Source organism: Excalfactoria chinensis, chromosome 4, assembly GCF_039878825.1.
Source record: "Excalfactoria chinensis isolate bCotChi1 chromosome 4, bCotChi1.hap2, whole genome shotgun sequence".
Taxonomy (NCBI): Eukaryota; Metazoa; Chordata; class Aves; order Galliformes; family Phasianidae; genus Excalfactoria; species Excalfactoria chinensis.
Window position 1 is genome coordinate 74,639,125 of NC_092828.1, and position 26,274 is coordinate 74,665,398.

Sequence of the window (26,274 nt, forward strand, 5' to 3'; positions counted from 1 at the left end):
CCACAAACAGGCACCAACAACCTGCACGCAGGGACCCTCTCTGTCAGGTTCAGAGCAATCGAACCTGGCAGCTCAGGCATCCCCACTTGTCTTGTTTTGATTTAGACTAATAATCCGCTACCCATGCAGCGATGGGGCTGTGGGAAAGCACCTCCACTCTGCTTCAAGACAGAAAGGGTTGTACTGTTTTTTTTTAGTTAATTAAAGCATAACTTGCAGGGGTGGAAAATCACCGCTGAGATGAGAGGTAAGGAAATGTCGAGTGGGTGGGCTTTTTTGTTTCCCTCCCAGTTGCTGTGGCTAGGTGTTTTTAATGGAAAGAAAACGGTATGTCATCATAACAACCCTTGATGAAATTGCCTGACACTTATGCCCACTTCCAGCAGAGCTAAGGTAGCTAACTGAAGAACGTGTATTTCTGATCTGGTTTGTTGTTCTTGGAGATGAACTGAAATAGTTTTGTACCAAATAGATCACACGGCAAAGTTCTTTCCCTTTTCTCTTGAATAGCTGGGAGCAGACTGTGATTTTTCTCATGTGCATTGTTTCTACACAATTATTTTATGAGATTCTTCCCGCTTACTGCCTTGCAGCGTGAGCTGCCCTTCTTGTTTCTGAATGGTCTAATCACTAAATGGTGTTGCCATCCTTCTCGGAGAAAACAGAACACGTTCTTATAAAGTTTCCTCGCTGCACGAACTTGACAAAGTGAATCTAAATCAGGCTTTTGCAAAGAACTCACTTGAATGAGCATTCATTGAATGGGACCACAAGAGAACTCCGAGCAAAGCCAAAGCAGACATTCTTTTGCAGTCTCAAACAAACCTGTAGGTACTGTTTTGCAACATGTCTATCACTGTCTGTGAAGAATAAAGGCCCTCAGGCCCACAGATCTTGGGCTTCCCCAAGAACACAGAGCTATTCTCCCTGCTGTCAAGTAGAAAAGAAAGAAAACAGTTGTTTCCTGGAATTTGTTTTAACACAGCTTCCAGTGCACATCGGGCTCCTATTTGTAATAAAGATCTGCATGAACATCTCGATGGCTGAGGGCTGGGATGGCCGTCTTCCCCCTGGCGTTTCACTAAGCTAGCTAAAGGCTGAATGTGGCTGTCTGTTTTACTACATCTGGAAATATACAGGGGAAAAAAAGCACTGAGACCTCTTACATAGTAGAAGTAGAGGATACTGAATTAAAACTAAAGCAGGGCAGGTACTTTACAGGTAACTGGAAGGTACTGGTAATTGACATGGTCTGAGAAAATAAATGATCCTGTGTATTCAAGTATGCATAGCAGAGAAGCTGAGTGGAATACTCCTCACAGTACTAACCAGTTTCAGGGTCTTAAACCCTCTGTTCCAATACACAAAGCTGTGACCCAGCCAAGCTTGTTAGCAGCGGCAAATTTATTCCTGTTTTTCTCTGATGGAATGGAGTTGTTCTTTTTTCGAGACAGGACTCAATCCATAGTGACAAAGGGTGGATTATCTGCTTCTCAGCAAGCGATTGAAACCTATCAAAGTGAGCTTGGAAGTGGCTTTAGAAAAGCTATTGAAAACATGCCAAGAGCCGTATAATACATGGAAGGAGCGCAGGGATGGTACTTCAATGCAGTATGATATTAGGATGTTGGCAGCATCTGGAGGACAGAGATGGTGTTTGGCAAATGATAGAAGTGGATATAATTCAGGACTGGAGCCAAACTCGAGCTTTACTTGACTGCTGACAGAATCTCCTCGGGGATTTCACCCTGTCATACTTAGAAAATTGTTTTCTCCTATTTGTAATGAAGCTCAAACTTCAGCATCTCTATATGCGCTATGGATGGAATGTCTTCCGAGGTGGAAAAATTAGCCAGATCTTTTCCTGTGTCCCAGCTTTTAGGTGTAAACAGAAGGGCTTCTGGAGATATCTTCCTGTTAAAGAGAAATTAAGGAGGGTTGTTCCTTGGGCTTACAGAGGAAAAAGCACTTCAGAATTGTTCTACCTTGTTTCCCTGGCAGCTCCTTCTTCATCTTGTGCCTATCTGTGGATTTGATCCTGTTGTTTAATTACAGTTCTAATTACCTTACTCATGCTTCATTCCCCATTGTCAATAAAAGGAATTTTAGGCAGCACTTTGCTCTTTTCTTCCAAGTGGCTGCATAAATTTGAACTATTTTTTTTTTAAGTGACTGATTATTTTATTGTGAAATCGTGCGTTCGGCCAGTCAACATTACTGAGTTGAGTCATCCCATTGTCAGAGAAAGCACCCTGGGGAGCAGAGATGAACAATTGCAGGCTATTTGTCATCAACAGCGCGTGGTGGTGCTTAAGCACACTGAGTGACAGCAAGATGACTTTATACTTATGCATGTTAAGTGCAGTGGAGTCTGGTGAACTCTTTGGTGGTTTAACTATGGGAAGACAAGTGAGTATAATGCCGTTAAACTACAAGACAGTAGATTCAGGTTTGATATTTAGAATAAATCATTTACTCAGAGGATGGCGAGGCACTCGTATGTGCTGCCCAGAGATGTTGTGGATGCCCCAACCCTGGAGGTTTTCATTTCATCTCTTCAGTGTCCTGTTGGATAATGTCATCCAATGATGACATCCTGCCTAGCGCTGACTATTAGAGCTGGTGTGTAGGCAAATGAAACATGAATGTTTCCCTAAAATGAACTGGTGTGGGGCAAAAGGAAAGCAACTGTAGTGCCTTCTACTGGGATATAAGAACTATGGGGCAATAGAAAACAACAAAGAAAAATGGGCTCACCCCTTTCTGACAACCACTGCCAGCTCAAGAGGAGTGCAGTCTCTGGAGAGTTGCAATTCCCATGCAACTGGAAAAATAATATGTGGCTGTCTACTAAACTACTTCAAGGGCACTCTAAAAGCAAACTTTACAGAGGGCAGTTTGTCTGGAAACATTTTAGGCTCTTGACTACCAGCAAGTAGAAATATTAAGTCCATCACGTAAAGAAGCACAGGTCTCATTTGTGCCCATTGATAAGACAACATGTATGGTGAAGAACACAACAGCCAGATGGCTTTGTCACTGGAAACTGTAGAGCAAAAAGTGTTTATCAAATATGGGTCAGCACTGTTATCTGTGAACCTGTCACATTTACTCATCCACTGCTAGTCCGGTGCTATCATCCTCAACTTAAGACAGCAAATTAACATGAAAAGCCTACTGTATCGCTTGCCCACAAGCAGAACCTCGTGGCCCTTGGATAATGCCATTCCAGTTCATAAGAACTGGTTTATATTTACACTCCCTGAAAACTTATTAACAATATCCCTTTCTCGCTTCTCCCACAGTTTCTCTTTAATAATAAATAGCCCTGATGAAAATTCAGAATGGAAACACAATAGATACCCAGATGGTTTCACATAGGGAACTTTGGCATATGTATTCTGCTATTTACTATTTCCATACTGAGCAGGCAGGAGTGCTGGTAACTTCCCATGGTAAAAACATGAGAAGGTAGGTGCATGTTCACATCAGTGATTGCTATGTTAGCAGCGGGATGAATGCGTTAGATACCTGCCTGGGAAAACAGAATGTGGAGAGTAAGTTAGAAAAGTGAGTCCTTACTTTCTTACTTTAACTAGATACGTACCATAACATTTAGCCTTGATACTTATGGGTAGAATTCTTCCTTTTTAGACCTCATATAATTTGTGCAACTGCTATTTTATTGTGCTAACGACACCATACACCTTCTAGAAGATGGTGGCAGCTATCATGTCGTAATACATATAAACAAAGCATGGCTAGTTCAGGACTGAACTAGCCTTGACAGACCAGCAGAACAAAGTCGACCCAACACTGCAAACCTAGTTCTTTCCACTTTGTTTCCAGCAGAAATTTCACCTCTTTCCTTTTACTCTTGCTGAATCTCTGCTAGATCTTGGGAAGACCACAGCAATTCAATTGCTCATCAGCAGAGCAAGCTTAGGACTACAACACTTACTTAATGTTCTTGGACTCAGTACTAAAAAGCAGAGAAAAATGGCCTTTTAGCCCATGGATGGAGTTTTTAACTGGAGAACAAAGTCAGTTTTACTTAGACTGACTTACAAAGTCAGTTTTTCCCACAGTGGGAAAAATCCAATTAAGTTTCTTTCCAAGGTGATTAATAGCAGTTTTTGATTTTCCTTGATACCTGTTTCACTTAACATTTCTACAGCAAAGGGCTTGCACTAAGTCATAGTATCACAGTATCGTGTGAGTTGGAAGGGACCTTAGAGATCATCGAGTCCAACTCCCAGGTTTCGAGCCCCCTGTGTAGCGAAGCGGCACTTCTACCCCCTGCGCCACAGGGGGGATTCGAACCCGGGCCCTTCAGTGCCGCAAGCAGCACTTTATAACACTGCGCCACCGGGGGCACACAAGTCAATCTGTTGGTAGTTTCTTATTAGCGCACAGTAGGATACACCATGATCTGTGCCACACGACTTTAGTGAATGAAGCTCAGGAGCATCATAGAGAAGGAACACGACCGTTTCAGAAACAAAACTTAATCTGTCCCAAGTAGAAAAAAACCCATAAATTTTAAATCCTGATACTAAGATACTCAAATTGATGAGACTACGACATTGCTGCTCCTTTTTTCTTTGTTCATCGATCCCTGCCTTTCACAAGATCATACACGTACAAGACAGAGAACCAATCAGTTTGTGTGTTAGCTGCCAGCATCACATCTCCCCACATTTTATAGCTGCCCCCTAAATATCCCAGAGCTCAATATTCCTCAGCTGTGGGACAGAATCTACCTCTCTGTGGCTTTGAGAGCTATTTTTGGCCCTACTTGTTCCTATGAAATCCTCTTGCAGAGAAAACTTAAAGTTTCTCATTGCAGAAAACAATTCACTCCAGTGAGAAACATTTTGGTTTACATCTATTGGAAGCATCCCAGCACAGCGATAACTGAGTCTAAAAATATATATGCAAATATATTTATACCAATATGTACAGTACAAATATCTAATGTTATATTGAGTTATCATTAAACTGTAGATGTTTGCTTAGTCAAGATCTCATTCCATGCCATTCTTTTCCAAATGGAAGACTGAAGTTGTTCTTTTGCCTACATAAATGCTGTCCTCATATAATCACAAAAAATTAATTATGGATATATTTCAGATGTCATTGTTTTCATTGAGAGTCTCCTGATGAAACCGTGTATACATCACTTAGAACTGTATGGCCATTTCTCCTGATGGAATTATACCTCTGGGAATTCTGAAGTCCTTTCTCCCTTCTTCAGCTTTTCTTTATTCTAAAAAATGTTTATGTAGTGAATTGTATTGCTTTTTTTCTAGTCAGCTTTCTGAGTCATTTAAATCCTCTTAAGGAAATACAAGAATTTAGTAAGCAAAGTAACCAGTTACCTGAATTTTTCCCATTAAATCAGTTGGCCAGGCCTGTATCTCCAGTTCTGCCAGTTAAGGTAGATTGCTTAGCAATATGCAGGCAGACTTCTTTCTCCAGACACCAGCCACTCACGTTCACTCATCCATGTAAACAGAATGAGCACCTAATTTCATGTTTCTTCTTCGTGGTCACAAATGGAGCACATTCCCCTTGGTGGTTCAACTATTTCCCTTAACGTGAGTAGTTTCTTACCCTCCTTGTACTCTCCAATTACATCATTATTTTCTAATAAGCATGCTTGCGGATTTTATCTGTTGGTTGCTTTTGCCTGGAAGAACTCAAACCAGAGTTATTTTAAGACCAAGAGGAAGAACATCGGTTCTTAAAAAGATGGCACAGCAATCCATCAGTGTGCTACACTGACAATTTAATATGCATGATCAGTATGCTGAGCTGCCATCCTTCCTATAAAGCCATTAGCTATGTTTTCACAGGGAGAATCAGGTTGGACAATGCAAAGTTTACCAATAACTAAGATTATGTTGCCATTTGGAAGTCAATAAACATCGCTGTTGTACTGACTGCTGATATTCTGACAACCAGCAATTTTTCAGTCGCTGTGCATGTCATACTTTATCTATCATACTTCAGATTACTAGCAGAGCACTAAGCAACATGCCATGAGAAACATCAGTGTGCTGGAAAGACGTTCCATCTTTTGTTTGTAGTTAGCTGGATTTAAGACAATTTTGTTTTCTTTTCTTGAACCCTCTCTCTTACAACGCGGCCGAGGAAGGATGTGCTCAGAGGATCCTGATCCTGTGCATCCACTGCTGAAGTCATTTCAGTTACCTGCAGGAGTGCCGCCCCCCAGAGAAATGCACACATCTCCACCAGGACCACTGTGTCAGCTCTGAAATGGATGGATGCTTTTCTGCTTCCGGCTGCTCTGGCTTCAGGGCTTCAGTATGAAGAGAATAAAGGAAATCTCTAAGGTCCACTCTGAGTTTCCACTGGGAGACAAACTATCAATTATATGTTTCAATTAATGAAACTAAAAGGCTTGAGTTCAGTTTAACCACCTAAATTGAAAGAAAACTTGACAGAACCTAAGATTTACGCACCAGCTATTTGTGTCAGAAATGACATCAACATCTTTTAGTAATGCATTCAGGACGTGCTCTGTGTCAGAAGCAAAAGACAAACTGCCCTCACACCGTTCTGCAAACTGAATCCTGAATTGCACCAACCCTTATTTCAGTCTCAAAGCTCAGAACCTGCAGTGCAGTCCTGACCTAACTTACTGGCAACCTGCTCTTCTGGGGAGAGTGCCAGTCACAACAGCCCTTCCATGTGGCGACATTTCTGCACCTGGGAAAATGTCAGCTGAGTCTTAAATATTAATTCATATATGACATGTCTCACCTGAGCTGCTGGTTCTTTAGTCCTACAGTCCCACTTGTCCCTGCCATGCCTTCCAATTCCATGTCCCACCAGACTGGTTATTTCTGACTAATAGCACAGTAGATCTCATTACTTTATTGCCATACTAAAGTGGAATTACGCTCTGAAAAGTGCCTTTGTAAGATAAACAAATAAAATCTCATAGAGTATTACATTCACTAAGGGTCAGCGAGACAATGTGATCCTTGCTTAGGTAACAAGGGATGAACTCACCCCACACTGTGTGGCTCATTTTGCACGCTCAGCCCAGATAAGGGGAATGAAGACAAATAGTCTGTTTGCTACACGTGGAACTTTGTTGCATTTAAGTGTGACTCTAAGGACATGACCGGTGGCCTGATCTGAATACATGGGGATTGTCCCGCTGGTTTTGCAGTTGAAATTCACGCAATACACATGCAGATATAATGCAAGACAAAATAAGCTGCAGCTTAGTGTTGCCTGGCTTTGTTCTTTCCAGATGGCTGCAGCTTCGTGGTCAGCAGTGCTGAACTCCACCAACACGCAGTATTTCTCCTTCCAGTGAGGGAACTGAAAATGAAAGCAAATTGCCCAGCTGTGTGTATTCTGCTCTTTCACTCACTCGGTGATGCTGGGAGCACGGATCTCCGGAAGCTCGCAATCTGCTAAGGCCGGTGGTTTGTCAACCGCTGGCACCCTCTGGTGGAAGAGAATGGGGAGAAGATGTTATTGCTTAAGACACCTGATCAGGATTATCTTCTCCGAGATAAACAAAGCGTTTCTTTTTCAGGATTCTGCCATGTCGTTGCTGTCTATTCACAGGAACACAAGGAGCCTCTGCTTGTAGCTGGTTAGGTTGAAATTCTACTGGAAGTTAATGGCAGGAGGCAGTGAAGGGATGTTCAGCCAAGCATGTCAGTAGCTGAAATGAAACGAGCTCAGGACCAGGACAGCTCATCCTCAGCGAGCTCTGCACCCAGAAGCATTTTGCTGTGTGTGGCAGTGGCTAAAAGCAGCGAGGTCAGGCCTGTGTTACAAACCTTTGCTGATGTGGCCACACTTGCTGCAACTGAAGTGCAATACGGGGTTGCAACTGCTATGCAGCAAAATGAACAAACTCATCTTGCTCTTAATTAGGGCAGAAGGATCACCAGTGAGGTATCTTGGCAAAGGTGCAGTTTTGTAATCCACAACCATTTCCTTGCGCATCCTAACAGTACTCTCCAATGCAACATACGAGCTGCTGCAGATCTGGCCTGAGTTAACCTAGCAGGACTGACATGTCTCTAGTGGCTGGAACAGAGAAGGGCAGCCACCTAGAACATGGGCTGAACTTCAAAGCCACGCTTTAAATTGTCCCCTTTTTCTCCTTGCTGATAATTTTGCATTGTATCTGAGATCAATCAGGGAGAAGAAAAAGACTTTGAGCAAGAGACTAAAGAGACTAAGAGTTCTGTATGACACAACTGCTCAACATTTTATGTCTGGGGGATTTAGTCCCTTATCTCAGATGCCAGCTGAGGGGAATGAAAGACTTTCCTTGGAATGATGAAAATTAAAACATCATATTACAAGAAGTAAAGTTCAGACTGAAAGAGGTTTAGAGTTTCACCTTGAGGTTTGGTTTCAATTAAGTACTCAGAAATGCCAGCACCTCTTTAAATGATCTAAACCTCGTGGTAATGAATGGGTGGGAGGGTACCCATTTTCTCCTGCATTTTCTGCAGTCCACTGGGCATGGAAACTTAACTCAAAGCAGCCATTTAGCCTTAGTTTGTACTCAGAAATCTTTCTGAGAGTCTCTTATTTTAGTGGTCACGGAGCACTAAAGTAAAAGAGTAGAAATACTAAGTGAGTTGAACTTTCCTAAATGTCTAGAATGGTTTGTGTTCTATGATGGTAATGGCTTCGTGTACCATCTCATTTCTTTAAACATCCCCTCTTACCTAAATTCCAAGTGATGGCTGTACAGTACGCAGCACTGCTTGTGGCTCACTGCACTTCCCAGCTACTTTCTCTCCTCAATCCGACTGTGTTCTTCCCTTTGCTGTGCAGAGCCCACTGCTTTGTGTTTCTTCAGGGGCTGTCGAGACATTTTAGAGTTCAAGAGCCAAATTAGTGCTTGTCATTAAAAGAAATAAAGAGAATGACATCAGGAAAAGATTTGACCCCTCTTGTACCGCAAGGTTTTGTATCCCACTGAGTTCTGCTTTATTACAGTCCTTGTGGCAGAGCTGTAATCCGAAACAACAAACATCATTCAGCTTCACAGTGTTTACACACACGTCATTCTGGGGTAAATCTCAGCAAATAGTCCAGGGTTAGGAGTTCTGCAGCCCATTCTTGTGGTGCATCTCTGGTGTCTTCCGTGGTCTCAGTTTATCAGAGACATCCACACCAGTTATTGCAGGCTACCCCAGCGCTAAGATGAGATGAACTGTGCCAGCTCAATCATGAAAAAAAGAGGATTAAAAAGAGAGATTGTGACAGGTGGTCCCCAGACCACAGGCTGGTGAAGATTAAGGCAATTCGGCAGCAGTTGTATGAGTGGCACATGGTCCGCCTGCAAATTCAAAGCAGAGATAAGTGACTGATGGCATATAAGGTTTCTCTCAAGCGTCAGAGCAATTGCAGAACTGCCAAGCAGATCACAACTTGTGTCTGCAGAATGCAAGACAGTGTCAGGAGAGATGATCACAAGAGACATCAAAGCAATTTCAAGAAAGAAACAAGCAGTAACCAGAAAGCACTATGAGGAGACAGAAAGAATGAGTCTTGCAATGGACATCTAAATCACTGCTTAATTTAACCCCCAGTAAGAGTATCTAACAGCCCGAGTGCAGCACTGGGGCTGACCTGGTTAAGGTCAGTCAACCAGCACCTTAATTCTCTCCTGAAAACTCCTGAGTGATGTGACATTCTTCATAGGGTGGTCTCTTGGCTGTTGTGCATATCGGCTGTATGTCTGTCTGCCCTTCTGTGGGTCGGAATGAAATCTGGAATCTACAATTATTGGGTCCCAAACCTCTATTCTCTACATCAAATTTCTCCTATAGAAAAAAAGGCATCTACCTTTTCCCATCTTCTTTTCTCAGTGTAACTATGAAGGTTGAGTTCCTGCATGAAATTGTCTAATAATTTGCTTGCCCTTATTTTCAGTGCTTAAAGCAGTCTAAGAGAAGCATTGCTGGACTTACAGCATATTGTTATAGTTACTACCTTGATGAATATAACCCTGTTCTGTCTGCTCACTCTTCTCTTCAAGTATTCCCTGCTGACTCCTTATTGACTTTCCTACCAGACATAAGTTTCTTTATTTTCTGTACCTTCACAGCTTTTCCCTCCGCAGGTCTCCAAAACCTTCACAACCAGTCTTCACTTCTACCATCTCTTTATCACCATGAAAATGCTCCTTCCTATTCCAGTTCCCCATCAGTCCATGGAAAGCTTCCATGTTGTTGAAACAAGTGAAACTCCTATGGTTTGGTATTTACTTTTTTTCCTCTTTCTATTTTTATGTTTGAGAGGAGGTCCTTGTAACTAACAACTCAAAGCCAGCTTCACTTCTAAGACACTCTGTGCTATAAATCCACAGCTGTATATCCAAAGGAAGCTGAACTCACTGGTGGACAGTAGGAACACTCTCACCGTGCTTCCATCGATCAGAACCCATAACACAAAACCTATTAACAATTCAGGACAGAAACTATATCTGCATTATTTCATTACCTAGTATGTTCCTTGACTTCCAGTTAGGTAATGCACACAGAAATACAAGTGCAAATACCACAACCTAACAGACACCCTGTCAGGATGCATTCCCGACCATGCTCTGGTGAAGCAAACACCCGTGAAGACCTTCAGTTAAGCTCACGAAGCATGATTCAGGCTGTCATGGTACTTCTCAGTGCCTTCAGTTCAGACAGCAGTGCCAAGCCTGTCAGTCGTCTGTTAGACTTAGCTGGAAAAATCCTGCTGCAGAAATGTTCAACGGAAAATAATAAGAGCCCAAGTGGTCAGATATTCATCCAATTCAGAGCAGGAGATTTTAAGAGCAAATCTTCCTGTGAGATTCCCAGCATTTCAGGCTTCTAATCCCTTTGTGAACCCTGAAGCAGCTGGATCCAAAACAGAAAGAAAAACTTACAACAGACTGCATAAAAAAATTCAGACCTGTTTGAACTCCAGACACATTGTGATTTGAGTTGGCAGTGAAAGTTTGGCTAAAGCCTTCCTGTGTTTACTCTGCAGGCTCAGCGCCGCCTGGGCCCGATCTTAACACAGATGGAGCTCCTGCAGGCTTCCAGTGAATCATGAGGACTGGTCCCCACTTGAAAATCAGCTCTATTGTACAGGAACAATCAGGAGCATTCAGGCTGAACAGCAGATCAAAAAGCACACCTCCACAAATCACCACCTCCATTTGTTCTGCCATGCTCTCTTCTAGTAACTGCCTCTAATAGGTGCCTTGTGTTTTAAGGCGGTGAGGGCCATTGGACTGCCTGGCCTTTTTTTGGGGGGTGGGACTCAGACAAGAGGGCACAGCCCAGCGGGGAATGCATACAGGAATGCCACATTTCCTCCCTCAAAAGATTTCTTTTGTGATAGAAAAGTGCAGAATTTAGGCCGACTCTTCTGGAAGGAGAAAACAGATCGTCACTGGGAGAAGGAAAGAAGGAAAATCACCAGGAGCAGAAGGGCTCGGGAGGTCTAACAGAAGGAAGATGTAGGACCTGGATAGGTGCTGCCTGAAGTCTGATCAAAACGGTCGGTACTGGCAGAAACTAATGCCCGTCAAAAGACTAACAGTGTTATATCTCCTGACACGAGCCATCTCTGGCCTTCTCTCTGTGCTGAGGAGGAAGAACAGCATGGGTTGTTTTTAATATTTCCCGGCTTTGTTTTTAAAGAGACGAAAATGAGAATGTTAAAAATAGGCTCCAATTAGCTTATTGTGGCCAAGCAAGCCATCACATGTGGATCACCAAGCAGCCCACTTGGGTCTGTATCAGCTACACAAAACAACTGTTCCTACTGTACATACAGATCAAAGACAGGATTGTCTTCTCCTTTAGACACCTCTGGAAACAGAATGTTAAGATGCCTGTTGCCTTTTCTTTATTTAGCTTGTGGAAGCTCTGTGTACATTCCTGAAATCGAAGCCCGATTAAATTTGCAGCTCGCTTTAAAGGGAGAAAACAAACAACCCTAAACTGACTGCGAAAAACAAATACATAAATGGGAGAGCCCTGCAGCCCTAAGGAGAACAAGTCATTCCTACCTGCACCCTTTGCTCCCAATGCCTGCTCTGATTCCCTTCCCTGCACTCTCTTTAGCAGGATGCTGCCCACACAGGATACACAACACTAAAGCCTACCAACAGGCTTCTACTGAGCACTAATAAAACATGCAATGATTGTGCGTCCCTTTTTAAACTAATAAATAAATGTACAGGTCTGATCCTTTCCTTTGGTAGAGGCAAGATACGTTTTTGCAGATCCTAACACTGTGAATTCCTTAGTCTGCTTTCATCTAAAATCTGTCCAAGGAACATACAGAAAAGACAAAGTCATGCAAGCCCATGGATTACAGAGAGCTATTTTCTTGATGAGAAACTGTATGATCTTCAGAAAGCAGCTGATGCTGTGGCTTTCTGTTCATCATTGCATCAGCTTCTTCTGCAGCTTCCTCGTTACAAAGGCGGAGTCCACTTTGCTAAAGGTGCACCTGCAGCACGACCCTGTCCTGGGATGACATCCCTCCATTAATCACCCCTCAGTGTTGTGCAGAGAGATGTGTGCTTACCAACCACCTCAGCATGTGGGCCTCCCGCCTCTATCCTGATTTCATTTCTTTAACATTTTCCTGCATTCTTCACTTCCTTTAATTACAACACAATAAAGAAATACCTCCACCATTACTAATCTGCTAAAGGACAAATCTCCAGGTAGCAAGCAAATGCTGCAGGGAGGTTCCTGTCTGCTTTACATGGTGCCATAAATAGGGAACTGCTGTATGTGACAGGAGCAGCTCCACAGAGTTTCGCTGATGTGAAAAGAGAATCGGGGCTCAGCAGCTTGGTGAAAGCAGAACTGCTCAGCAGTGCGATAGCAGACAGCTTCACCTTTCAGTCCTCAGAGGCTCAGCTTCAGGTCTGGTTCCCTGCCTGCCCTCACCCTGATCTCACTCCTTGCTGAGACAGGCCTGGTTCTTGTTTCATCACCTTCAAATCTCCCTCAAGCAGATGTTACCGCTCAACTCGCTCCTCCTCTTTGGTATTCATCTTTCTGTGTGCATTAGAGCAATGGGGACAGCAGGCAGAAGGAGGCTGTCATACGGTTAAGCAGCAACCTTCATTCTCCAAGGCTCTCTGGCCAGCTCCTTACATATCCTTTCCACGCTCCCTCCCCTGTGGGTCAGGACATCCCAGTGAATAACAGACTGCAGAGCAGGTCCTACCCTGCAGTGAACAGCTGGAAGCAGCTGGCACTGGCTGCGCACACCAATCATGGCAATAAAAGTATGTGGAGACAAAGTAACACATCACACTGTGTTCCCAGCTATTAACCATAGCATATTTGCATAATTCCTCATAGGCAGCATTGACAAGTGCCACAGTTGTGAAATGCTAGAAGTACGTTACTGCAGAGCATCAAAGACACTTCCCAAGGACTGAGGGCAGGGAGATATTCATCTTCACGGAGGGCTTTAATGGGCATGCTGGCTTGGTGCTGTGGGACAGCTGCCAATAGGGAATGTCCTTAGTGCGCCTCCTGTATTTCACCACACTTTATCAAGGGACCAGTCCAGGCAGTGCCAGCAGCCGGTGCTGGAGGGAAGTGGCCTTCAGAGCACGAGGACAGGACTGATCAGCAGCTCATAGCATCAAACTGCCACACTGCAGGCTCCCATGAGCCACCAGGGATGGCTTTTCCCCTTGTTTCCTGTTCTGAGCGTTCACTTGGCATTAAGAAATGGCAAGAATAGAGCTGAAATATCAACAACGAAGCAGATTACAAAACACGCTGAACAATGGGAAGGCAAAGCAGCTGCAAATTAGGAAGTTTCCAGCATGTACTTTCTGCTCAGAATGACAGGAGTTTTTCATCAGCCGGCTGCCCACATAAAATCCACAAGAAAAATGTACATTTCTCAAACAACCATCACATGGGAGAAGACAGACTTTTCTCTAAGAGCTATTTCCATGGTAACTTCTAAATTCAAAGCTCAAGCTCTTTTGGCTGCAGGGATACTTAGAAAAGGTAACAAAATTGTTTGCTGCTCTTAATAATGGCAAACCATCATTGCCGGCCTCTCATGCAAATTAAGCTGGAAGTTTCTGCTTAAAGCACGCCCAAATCTGGCTAAAAACAAGCAGGGAAAATGTCACCCTCGGTGACAACATAAGGAATTAGAATAGGAACATATTGATGCTTTTACCATTGTAGTTTACAACCAGCAGCTAATCGTGCTTCTTACCCTGTCAAAATTCAAAGCGGGTCACATATTATGTTATATAAGCATATCCAAATTTTATGCACAGATAAATTAATCTACAGCTACAGCAGTTCGGTGGACACCACAGCACAGAACAGTCTATGACCGACTGAAGGCGAGGGATCTTAAATCGGGAAACAAATGCTCCCTGGAATACACACAAACCACAAGCCTTGATAGAGCCCGGCATTTCATTTGCAAGAGTTTATCCCTGTTAAGTGAGGTAATACAACCCATGCAGGAAGAAGTCATAGATGGCCGTGTTGTTAAAGATTGTATACGCAGAGAGGAAACGATGCACTAGGAACTTTCATTCAATGGGCTAATGCAATAGACAAGATTAGGCATTTCTTAGCATGTGAATGCCGGAGTTAGCAGCTGTCATTACACTGTTTTAATGAGGAAGATGGGAGGAAATCATTGCATTCAGTTGTCTTAGTGAAATACTTCCCATTATGATGAACTCTGCAAAGCACTAAGTGCGCATTCAAAGCCCTCCTGAGGTCATTTTCTCCTCCAACAACAAATAATAAAGTTAGGAGTTAGTTTTGCCGAGGTCACATGGGTGAATAAATCAGAATCTGCCTTAAGCCACACACAGCTTTTGGCTTTAAGTATCACTTCAATACTTCAAAAGCCCATTCCACAGCAGCACATCGCTCACTGGCTGTCTTCATAGGGTGTCGGGGCCGCTTGGAATGGTGTAGATTGCGCCCATGGATTTACAGGATTGGGTCCAATGCAAATCAGCGCACTTTACGTTTGCAGAGGTGAAAGGCAGCAGAGTAAAATGGATATCTCAATTCACTGAGCAGCATTTGGAAAAGTCTCTAGTTCTAAATAGAGACTCCATTAAACATCTCTGAAAACAGGGATCGCTCCAACCATGGCTGCCAAAAAGCCTATTAGAAAGTGCTGCATGGAAGGCAGCTCGCAGTCAAAAGTGCTGATACCTTTGGCAGATTAAAACTCAACTGAAACTATGAAATCACTGATAAAGCACAAATGTGGAAGCTCCTATCTAACATTAAACCATAAATTATCAGAAGGAGGTTAATTTTGAGCAACTATTTCTAAAAACCTGCATCGTTGTCGGCCTCTCCTACAGTCCATGGCAGGACTCCAAAACCCTACAGGAACCAGCTTTTGTGGGCATTCACGAATGCCCGTTTTGGAGCCTTTAGCAAATTGCAGGAAGTGCTACAGATTATCAGCCTGGTGGCCCAAAAGACACCGTATTGACTCACTGCTTTTCAAAGCGGTCAGTTAGCAACTGTTTTCATCCTCACTGCTTACCTTGCTTCAGACACGGATCCTGTCTGTAGAACAAGTAGTTAGAAAGCAAGCAAACAAATAAACCACCCAAACCATAGAATCACAGCATGGCTTAGATTGGAAGGGACATTAAAGTTCTTCCAATGCCTTGTCGTGGGCTGGTTGCCACCCACCAGATCAGGCTGTCCTGGGCTGTGTCTGACTGGCTTTAGATGCCTCCAGGTTTGGGGCATAAATAATTTCTGTGGCTCTCAAGAGGCATCACCTTCTTTCTCGTCCAAAGATGAAGAGGTCGCTGCCATTTCTGAGCTGCTGTGAAGTCTTGGTAAAGCAGTAGATCTGATCAACCTCCACCAATATGCAGCAGTTAGATATCAGAGCCCCCCGCAAGTGGTCCCTGTAACTTCTTTCTGCTTCTGCAATCCAATTTCTCACTGTAATTGTGTATCATCTCCAGCTTAGTCCCTCTTCTTCCACCTCCGGCTATTCAGACACCCCACAGGGGTGAAGCTTTGGTAACAGGACAGTCCAGGACTTATTGCGCTCTGCTCTCCTTGGCCTTGCTGAGCACTGTTTTCAGTGCAAAATCCTGGTGGGGGATGTGCACCTCCGGCCGGAACAGCGGCTGATCCCCACAGGAATGAAGGATGGATGTGATGAAGGTGGAGCTGGAGTAGCTGCGAAAGGCTTTCAGTTAGTGGCTCCTTATTTGTTGCTGCAGGAAGCGGGGATTGGAGGCGGGCCACGGGCCGGGAAATAAAACCTCCTGGAACGGGACTTCGGCTGGTTGTGAGTACTGTGCTCTAGCTGCTGAGTGCCTCGCCGTAAAATAAATAAACAAATAAATAAATAAAAGCAAGACAGCGTGAGCCAAGCGGACAGAGCAGGCCCTAGGTTACCCACCATGGCCAGGGGGCTGCTCTGCATCCTGCTGCTGGTCCTGTGGGGCGGCCCCGGCCGGGCGGCGGAATACTGCCACGGCTGGGCGGACGGCACACAGCGCTGGCACCGCGGCTTCCAGTGCCCGGAGCGCTACGACGGCCCCGAAGCCGCCCTGTGCTGCGGGACCTGCAGCCTGCGATACTGCTGTTCGGCCCCGGAGGCGCGCCTGGACCAGAGCCTGTGCCCGGGAGAGCAGCAGCCCAGCACCAGGCCACCAGCACCGGGTAAGCAGCTGTGCTCCGGAAGGGTGGAGGGGGTCTCCTATTTGAGTCAGCTCTGCTCTTAGAGAAGTTTCCAAAGCTGCTGACAGAGTAAACCAGTAACACCTGTGCTGTTTTTACTGTAGCAAAGCACGTGTGCTGTTGAAGTGTTTTGACAGTTAGTGAATGCGGGTGCCTCTAACTAACGGGTTAAGCTCAATTTCTGTGTTGTAAGAGTACCCATAGCCCTCAGACTGAAATTCCATAGGCAACCCAACAGCAGCTTGTTCATATATGAAAAATGTACAGTGATAGGTCTAGATTTTAACTCAGTTGATCACGCTCAAGTGAACAGTAGCTGTGGCATTTGAATATTGACTCCTATGAATGCTGCCTATTGAAACAGTATTTCCATGGGTATAAATGGCCAATGGTTGGTATATGGATGCTAGGGTGAGTGTCTTGAGTAACCAACAATAGAGTATAACCTAGAATATCCCTTTAGTGAACAGCTGACTAACACCACTCTTCATTTTCAGTGCCTGTGTACCTGCCGTTCCTTCTTGTCGGGTCTGTGTTTGTGGCATTTGTTGTTGGTGGTGCCTGCGTTGGAATTTGCTGCTGCAAGTGCTTAAAATCTCAGGATGATGAGCAGCAAAATGGACTTGCACCTGGTCAGACATGGCTACTAGAACCCAATCTTCCTCCTCACCTCCCCAGCTCTGCTGCTGCTGGTTCTGCTACCAGAAGCTCACTGAGAAGTGATCCTCAGCCCAGAAACTTCTGCATGGCTCTGACTCCAGCTCTTCCCATTGCTGGGCTGTCAGATGAAACTCAGTTCTTAAGTTCTTCACCTACTAGGGGCCAACTCCTGCACCCCTTACAGGCCAGCCACAGAATGCCCCCTGATCATATCACACTAATGGCTCCAGCAGCTTTCCTTAAAAGACCGTATGGACACAGCACTAACGTATGTCCTGTTGGTGTAATGCAGGACAACCAAATGTTGTACTCAGGAGTTCATAGCTGAGTTAAAAAGACACATCAGAATACAGCCTGGACTGCATTCTGCTTCACTACAAGAAGTCATTCGGAACCTAAATGAGAACTTGCAAGCATTTGAATGCATCAGTAAGTGCATCCATTTTGACTTTTTCTATTTCTGAAGATTCTGGTTCTTGGTTTTTGTATTATTTTAATATTATCGACAAGGGTGAGATTCTGAAGATTTCAGACCTGCTCAAGGAGTAACTAAAGCTGTAGAAATGTTTCACCCTTTCCGTGTCCTTTCAAACTGCCATGCCATGCCCTGGGGGATAGATTAGAGGGCTTGGTTTCAATTTCCATGCATGACACTTCTCCTGTGGACAAAGAAAGGCTGTACTTAACTTTGCGTTTTTATCGGCAATAAGATAAAACTCTGCCAGTGGCTTCACCTGCCCCCAGCGAGCTGGGAGCAACTTCTAATCCTACCTTCAGTGAAAAGCATGTTTAGTACAGATAGTGGGGAAGGTAATAAAACAGTATTTTTTTCAGTGGCTTGGTAGTCTTTTTTTCCCCCTTTCTTTACCACATTGGACACTTCATGTGTATGAAGAATTTCAGGGAAAGGTGAAAACAAAATGCGATGTAAAACGTGACTCCAGTGGGTCAGGGTTTTCAGTTCTCTGTAACCATGCTGGAAGAGCTCTCCGCTGCTTGGCCTCTTTGTTAAGATGCTCGCTGCCTGACCGCAGCCATCCCCTTCACAGCAGGACACCGATAGGAAGAAGTTGTCAGAATACACTGCTCACTGCTGGAGCATTTTAACACTTCCTCGCAGCACGGAAACCTACGTGATTACACTGTGAAGGCATGCTAAAAGGCCTCCACAGGTGTCACCAGGAAGAGCAGGGACCAAGGTTTAACAATCTTATGTGCGTAAGGGGTAAACTAACAGCCTTGCCTGCATCAGTACTACGAAGGCTGCTACAGCAAAGGTACTTGGAGACCTCACCTGTTAATCAACAGAACTGCTCTTTGCAAGCAAATGGGTGACCTTAGATTGCTTTATCTGTATTTTACTGAGAACCTTGCTCTGGTGAGTGGTACGCCCTGCCTAATGCAGGCACTAAGCATGTATGTATCCTGCTGCCCAAGTTTGTAGGGGCAAGCTGACACAGCTGAAGGACTTCCTGACATTTTCCTGGGTGTGAATCAGAAATCTCACATCTTAGCTGACCCAGGGGTACGACTGAATGCTTGCTTAACCAGTTCCTATTATGGAACAGTGAAAACAAAATATCCTGCAAATAAAAGCTTCCCAAAAACAGTGAGATCCAAGTGTCACACACCTGGTTCACTTCTAGGAAACAAACAAACCAAGCAAAAAAACCAACAGCAACCAAGTAAGGCTTCTGGAATGGTGCTCCTGGACTTAACAAATATGATATTCCCTTCACAGTAAGGGAAACGTTACTGGGATTCATTGATACCTACACCAACACAGCACTGCGGGAGGACTGCTGGTTTTTAAAGCTAGGTTTCAAACTTGTGCTGCTGGAAGCAACCTTTTTTTTATCAGGTACCTCTTGTTTGCCTTTGGCTTCGAACAGTCTGTCGTGGAATGGAGTATTTGAGCTGGTTATCACCCAGTTTTGCTATCAGGCTGATAAAAACTCCAGTCAGTTCAGAGACAAATGAACAGAAGATCCCCTCTGTTGAACAGCCCTATGCACTAAAACACAGAGGAATTTGTGTAGCATTGATACGCTGGACAATACATGTTATGCTTGGTAGACTTAAGAATTAGAAATAGGTGAGCTTATCAGCCCTTCTCTCCTTTTCTGAATCATGGTTGTTCTAGCACAGACTTTTCTGAACTAGAAAGGTAAAGGAATGTTGAGCTGGCAGTCAGGGCACCTAAACCACAACCTGCAGTGTGTACCGACCTCCTACCAACAACGAGAATCTCCAGGAGGCTGCTGGAGAAGGCTTTAAATCAGATAAGGGAGCAGAGAACCTGCTTTCCTGATAGCATTAGACAGAAAAAGGGTCAAGAACTCATATGTAGCCATAAAGAATTAAAGAGAAAGAAAGCTGATAAGAACAGAAGAGCAGAAAAGCTGGACTGCTCAATGATAGCTGCCTTTGCTGCTTCTTGGCTGGGATTTGCAGCAAAACATTTCTCTCCCCCACCTTTCCCTGCACCTGAAGCACAAAGCAAAGGGGCTTAACCCAGCAGAGCGCAGAGGCAGCACAGGGATGCAGGTTTCTCTGGATCCCCTTCCCAGCGTTTTCTGTAACGTTAGGGTTAAAGCTCATTGCAGCCACACCAGGTCAAATGCTTCAGGTGTGTGATATTTTCCAAGACTACAGCTTGGGAAAAGAGAAAACAAGAAGCATCCAACTTGCTGCACCCCGAGGGCTGCGGAGACGTTTTACAATGAGAGCCTGTTGGCGCTGAGCGGGGGCTGCGAAAAAGGCGCAGAGCATCCTTTACGTAAACGTTACCACTTTCCTGATCGGAGGGGCCTCGCTCCCGAGGTTAGCACGTCTTTAGGTGGATGGGGTATGTCCATATTAATTCCTCTTTTTTCCCTAAGCTGAATAGCTTTTCCTGCTTCAAGCCAAAGAAGTACTTAACAGCGGCTAATAGTCCGTTTAGCACCCATTGTACCGGAGCTCGGCTTGCTTTGCTTAACGATGCTCCAGCGCCATTGCCCTCAACTTCTAATTAAGAAATGATTTATTCTCTTTAATCCTCAGTAACAACACAGATGATCTGCATTGTTCTCACTGTATTCTCCCCGGATTTAGGAAGAAAGAACTTCAGAAGAAGGAATTGAAAAGGTGAGGATTACAGCTTTAGCTCCCGAGGCTTTGTAACGCCTCGCTCAATGGTGTCCAGCTGCTTTCCTAGGGCTTTGTCTGCATTTGTCATTGCCTTTGTTTGAACAGTGATCTTCATTTCATTTAACTTAATGTGTCCCTAATGGATCTGAGATAATCCAGAATGTAGTTTTTCGTTCAGGTATTCGGACAGACTTAACCAAGCCAGTTTAGAATAGGCCAGATCTGAATGTTGCACTGATTTGCGTCTCCATAATGTTCCTGGTGGGTTTTTCTTTCTGCATCGGTTTGCTTGTTAGCTTTTTGCAGCACGGATTCAATATACAGCGCTGATCAACGCACCCTGTGCTACTAGAAACCAAGAGGAATGCAGCTTAAAGAGCTTTTATTTCTAGTGCTGCAAACCCCTGATTTTCCCAGTGCTGAATAAGAAGCAGCCCCCCTGTCTGACTAGGTCTGCCCAGCGCACCTTGAGGAAGACAAGGGTACAAAGGAGCTGTACGGGGTCTGTCGCTGTTCAACCCTTTCAAGGCCACACAGTGTACTGGCAGAACTCCGAATGCGTTCTGGCAATCGTGGTCCTATAGCTTAGACAAGTCTCTTACTGCTGTTTAAAACTTGGCATTTCTTTGGTTAAGAATGAAGATCAATACTTGCCTTGCATTAAGAGACGACTTTGCTTTAACAGCACAGTTGCAGTTTCTCTAAAAAAGTGTAAAAATTGAGTTAACATTACTGGTGCTGTATCCTTTTCCATGTTTATGCCAAGAGCTTTGCCAAGATCTGCAGCAGTTCATTCCAGCCAAATACATTCAACTGAGCTGAAAAAAGAACCCCCCATCTAACCTTCTAGCAGAGCTACACCAGTTCATTGTGCTTCATTATCAGGAACTCTGGCAAAAAGATAGAAAACTGTCAATGTGCAAAAGCACTCTGAGCCTACAGACATCTGTGAGATCTCAAACCAGGGAGGTTTCCTCTTACAGTTGTTGTATTATTTCCTTAGCACCTTCATTTAAGTTTAGTTAATTATAATGCAAGTCCAAAGTTGAAAACATATATATACACTTATAAGACAGAGGAAATTTGTATATATCTATTGCTCCGAAACCATTTGGGTTGTCCTTACATCACCACTCTATATTGTACAGTGCCTAGTCATTAATAAGGTAGAATGGACAGTATCCATCAGAGCTGCACATACTAGGAAGTGCCTATTAGAGTCCCAGCAGCTTAATACAAGTGCATGAGGGGTGAAGGAGGCTCACAGGACAAAACGAGATTGGATGTTTTTAATGCAACAAGCCAGGCCACTGAGGAACACACAGACCTCCACAGACTGGGTGCACGTGGCTGCACAGCATCTGATGTGGCAGTGAAGGTGGTGCTGCACCAGATCTCACAAACACAAAGGGGGGAAGGCTGCAGTCTCTTTTTCCTACCGAATCTATGCCTGCCTAGGGAAAAAAACAAGCATCCTTACATGCTCCCTTTTCCTTCTAGGGCCTGTGAGATGCAAAGCATATCTGTAAACAGGCAGTCTTGCTGGCGCACTTTGTTTGTCCTCTAAATTAAATAAGCTCCCTTGAGCAGGAGCACCATGGGAGGTTTCAGCCTGCAGAAAATGTGCTGCCAGCTTGCTTCTTCCCCTGCAATGCATGATGGCTGGCACAGCAGCCCAGCTGCTGACTTCAAGCCTCATCCCTGCTTCTGTGACATCAGGCAGAGATTGCTTAGCCAGGGTTAGAGAGTAGCTGCACAGCAGTCCTGATTTCAGATGAATGAAACTGGAAACATTCTTCTCTTCCTTGGAAACACAGCACGGAGCTGCACATACTAGCCTGCCCACCTGCCTGATGCCTGTCTGCGAGCTTTCATGTTGATCTGCACATGAACTTTGCTGGAACAACTCCTTTCTTCAGATTTTAATGGCTAGTATTCTACTAACAAAAGATTTCCAAGTAGTTCTTGTGAAATAGGACTGCCATCTCCTGTTTATGAGGAATAGGAATAGGTTTTATGGGGGACAAGGGGATATCTATCCCTTTTTGTGCTAGAGACTAATACTTGTTCCCTGATACGGGTCTATCAATGTCAGAGTCCACCTCACAGGTATTTATAGTTATCTTTCTTATGTTTCAACTGCTGATTATTGCAATCTCTTCTTGTTGAGAGCAGCATGTCTATTATTTTTATAGATGAATAAGTGAAGTCTCAATATGAGACTTTTTCATGTAGAGATGAAAATGCGGTGTTTTAATTTGCCATGCAACATTTCCAAAGATAAGGCAACAAATCAGGGGAGGACAATAGAAGCTGAAGTTCAATTCATGTTTACTCTACTAGACCCTAAGAAAACTTGATTCTGGATCCAGAACCTCGCTGTGGTTGGCACAGGACCAGGTTCTTGTCCACAGCTGCTCAGACAATATCAGTGCCAGCAACATTTTACACATACAGCCACACTGCGTCTTTGAGGCAATGAAGTGCTTCTCGTATAGACGCAGTTGTATTGATAGACATACATTTTGTACCAGTAAAATTACTTCCAAGAACAAATCAAGCTCTAGAATAGCCACACAGGATATTTTCTTATTCTATCTCTATAAGGGAATAGAATTGCTTGATAACATGCTTAGATACTGCCATGATTTTTACTAACACAGAAACGTCAATAAGAGTCTTTAGTGCAGACAGGGAGAGATATATGTCTGTTCATTACTTTAATGGACTGAAGCTGATTTGCTTAATTGCTGTGGTTTCTTCAGTCAAAGGGATATGTAACCCAAGAGCACTTTGAGGTTTGGATAAAGAGAGATTCAATTCCACACTTAGCAGAATATATGATGCAGACAACTTGCAGTGTAGCTTGCACACTTTGGATTTCTCTACACCATATCTTCGAGTTCTGCTTATTAAAAGCAGTCACAAGGGCCACATATAGATAGCATCACCCCTCTAATGGAGATCTTATTTTAAATCTTTCTTTGGCTTCTGCACACCAGCCTTTAAGGATGCAAGTCTTTGGTCATGAATATGTGGGAGAAACGTAAAGTTTCTACCCTGAATATAAGAAATCCACTGGTAAGTAGTTCTGTCAGCAACAGAAATTAATGAAGCTTGGCTTCCTGTGGAGTTGCCTTGTGTTTACATGGTCTGATGCTTAATAAGGTGAAAAATGAGTGAAGCTTTTCTAAGGCTTCCCTACTCATTACGACTCACTTTCCTGTGGTCTCTTGTACTGGGTGAGTCCTACACATTACCTCTCTCTGTGAGTGTTACCTTTGCCTCTTCCACCTGCCTCCATTAGAGTTGTGAAACCTTCTAATCTTTGAGGTTTCAACTCTAGTATCACATATTTGCAATTTGATCAATGGATTCCAAACATGCAGGGGAAGATTAAAAAGGAAGACTTGCCTAGTAAGCAATATGTCAATCTCATCTCTCAACATGTGGTGTCCTCAAGTCTCCAACAAGAAGTCTCACGAACTAAATTTTGTGATTGTTCACTCCTCATCCCCCACTTCCTGAATTTGAGTATCACACATTAAGGATCTTGAGCTAGCTACCATATATGAGCTATGCATACATTTATTTCCACTAGAAGAATGCAAGGCTTTCCTCTATTAAAGGTAGGAGAAACTAAAGTTGTAAACAGCAATCTTTTGCAACTGGTAAATTGTTTACAGTATTTTTATTACCAGCTAACAGATGAGATCCAGCCAGAACTGATTCCCCTAGAGCCATCCTCTAATACCTGAGCATTTTGATTACGAGGTATCTGCTGTTTCTTGAACTGAACTTAATTTCATCAGTCTGTGGCACAAGTGGGAGCAGGAGGTGTTCTAGTCTTCTCAGACAGCCCATCTCAACACATGTTGCAGAACCTCCTAAATCAGATATTGCTTAAGAAACTTGAGCAGCCTTTATTGGTAGTTTCAGCAACAGTTCCTCTGTTTAGGCAATTTCAAGTAGTCATAGAGGCCGTGGTTTGATTTTAATGTCGGATATATGAAATCCCAGGCATCCTGACAGTGTAACTTTGAGCGAGGCAGAACAATATGATCACACACCTCATCAGGTTAGCCAGGGCATATGCTACAGTGCCCATGCGGCCTTTGTGGTTTATGTTGGCTTTTGATCAGCTCTGTGAAGATCGATGATACCTGGTGTGTCATAAAATGTGCCGAGACAAATTTATTACACACCATTTTAAAAACAGACTCGAATCAAACGGTTTGTATGAGTTCAATGCTCCACTCCACATGTCATCAGGGCTTTTGATTCGGTACAACAAGCCAAAAAACAGATTTTGCATGTGGCAGAATTTCACGCTTAAGTTACCAAATGAAGGCGTGCCCTACAAGAGAGACCTTGCACAACACTTGACAAACTACACTCTTATTTTAGTAAAAATAAATCTGATCATCGTGAGAATTTTTCAAAGTACTGTAATCAAACTCAATTTATATTGCAGTTTGGGACGCAATGGCAACAGTCACAGCTGGAACTTATGAAACCTCAAGCTTCCACCCAAGCTTTTCCAATGTCAACGAGTTTCAGCAGGGGATTAACTGAATAAATTGTATAAGGGACTCACACAGCGAGCAAGAGAAACTGAACTTGTGGGAGTTCACTTTCCTTGCATTCATTAATGAGCAATGAACAGATTTCTGAAAGCAAAAGTGCTGCAGCTCAAACGGCACAGATAACTTACATACTAACATTGCACCAGGGGGTAATAGTAAATGTGAGAGAGCACAGGTGACCCTGCTTCAAGAGTGGGCTTTAAACCCTCAAGAACCTTCAGTAGAACACCCTGGGGAATCATTGCCTGACTTAACACATTTATCGAATCCTGGGAGTTGGACTCGATGATCTCTAAGGTCCCTTCCAACTCACACAATACTATGATACTATGCTTCAATTTCACTAAAGGAGCCATTTCTGTCAAGACCCTAATTTTTGAAGGGAAACTTCTTACAGTTTCTTCAGACATTTTCACATGGCTTACCTGTACTAGAATTTGGTGAAGGTAAATAGTTATGGGAAACTATGACCTAAGGAGTTCATTCACAAGTAGACGTCCTCTGGAGAACATTTTGAGCAAGGACTTCTCTACATGGCATTTGGAAGAATGCGAGTCGTATACAACTCTATGTTTTCTGTTAGGGAGGCTGGACAGGGAACTGGGGTCTAACCAGAGCAGGGTTCTTTTTTTACATTAATAGTAAAATCTTCTAGGAACAGTAAGCAAATTCTTACCTGTCTTAGAGGCAGGTGCAGTACTTCAGGATGGCTATATAAAGTAGAATAGGATCTGCAACAGGAACATGAGTGGTCAAGACTTTATTTTAAAGATACCATCTTAGCTATCACAACACCTCTAAACAATGCAGCGATTCAGCATTAGTAGTCAAGGAATCCAAAGCATAAGTAATAAATGCTAAAGAAAAAGAGAGCTGCTGAAAAACTGCAGGGAAGAAGACTATCTTATGGGCATTCCTATTAAAGTACTGGTCACCTTATAAACCTGCTGTGCTCTAAGCAGCAGAGATAGGATTCCCAATGAAGAACTAGCTGAACCTCAGCCAGAGATGGTAAATCAGATAAAGATAGTGAGTGCTTTCACAGTTGTTCTGCTTTTTAACCAGCTGTGACACAGTAATTCCCATGCTTTACTTCTATTGATAAAATTCATGAATTTAATGAACTTGGGCCACCTTGCAGATTATAATTT

At 43.7% G+C, this 26,274-nt stretch overlaps 1 protein-coding gene and 1 long non-coding RNA gene across 2 annotated transcripts; one reads left to right on the forward strand and one right to left on the reverse strand.

Moving 5' to 3' along the window:
* Positions 1-6,749: 6,749 nt before the first annotated feature.
* LOC140251806 (uncharacterized) lies at positions 6,750-16,213 on the reverse strand. Its single transcript, XR_011903469.1, has 3 exons — positions 15,827-16,213; positions 8,736-8,872; positions 6,750-7,488 (listed from the first exon to the last, which is right to left on the reverse strand). It is a non-coding gene; the product is annotated as an uncharacterized lncRNA (long non-coding RNA).
* Positions 16,214-16,363: 150 nt separating this feature from the next.
* Positions 16,364-18,230, forward strand: LOC140251805 (protein shisa-1-like). The gene is made up of 2 exons (XM_072335894.1): positions 16,364-16,727; positions 17,243-18,230. Exons 1-2 carry the CDS (start codon positions 16,466-16,468, stop codon positions 17,731-17,733), a joined length of 753 nt encoding a protein of 250 aa, XP_072191995.1. The 5' UTR covers positions 16,364-16,465; the 3' UTR covers positions 17,734-18,230.
* The last annotated feature ends 8,044 nt before the right edge of the window (positions 18,231-26,274 follow it).

What these genes read in the sequence shown, in the direction of transcription:
- LOC140251805 (XM_072335894.1), top strand. Translation starts at nt 16,466, where the DNA reads ATGGCCAGGGGGCTGCTCTGCATCCTGCTGCTGGTCCTGTGGGGCGGC. An exon ending in CACCAGGCCACCAGCACCGG is followed by an intron (nt 16,728 to 17,242) that starts GTAAGCAGCTGT and finishes CTTCATTTTCAG; the next exon opens with TGCCTGTGTACCTGCCGTTC.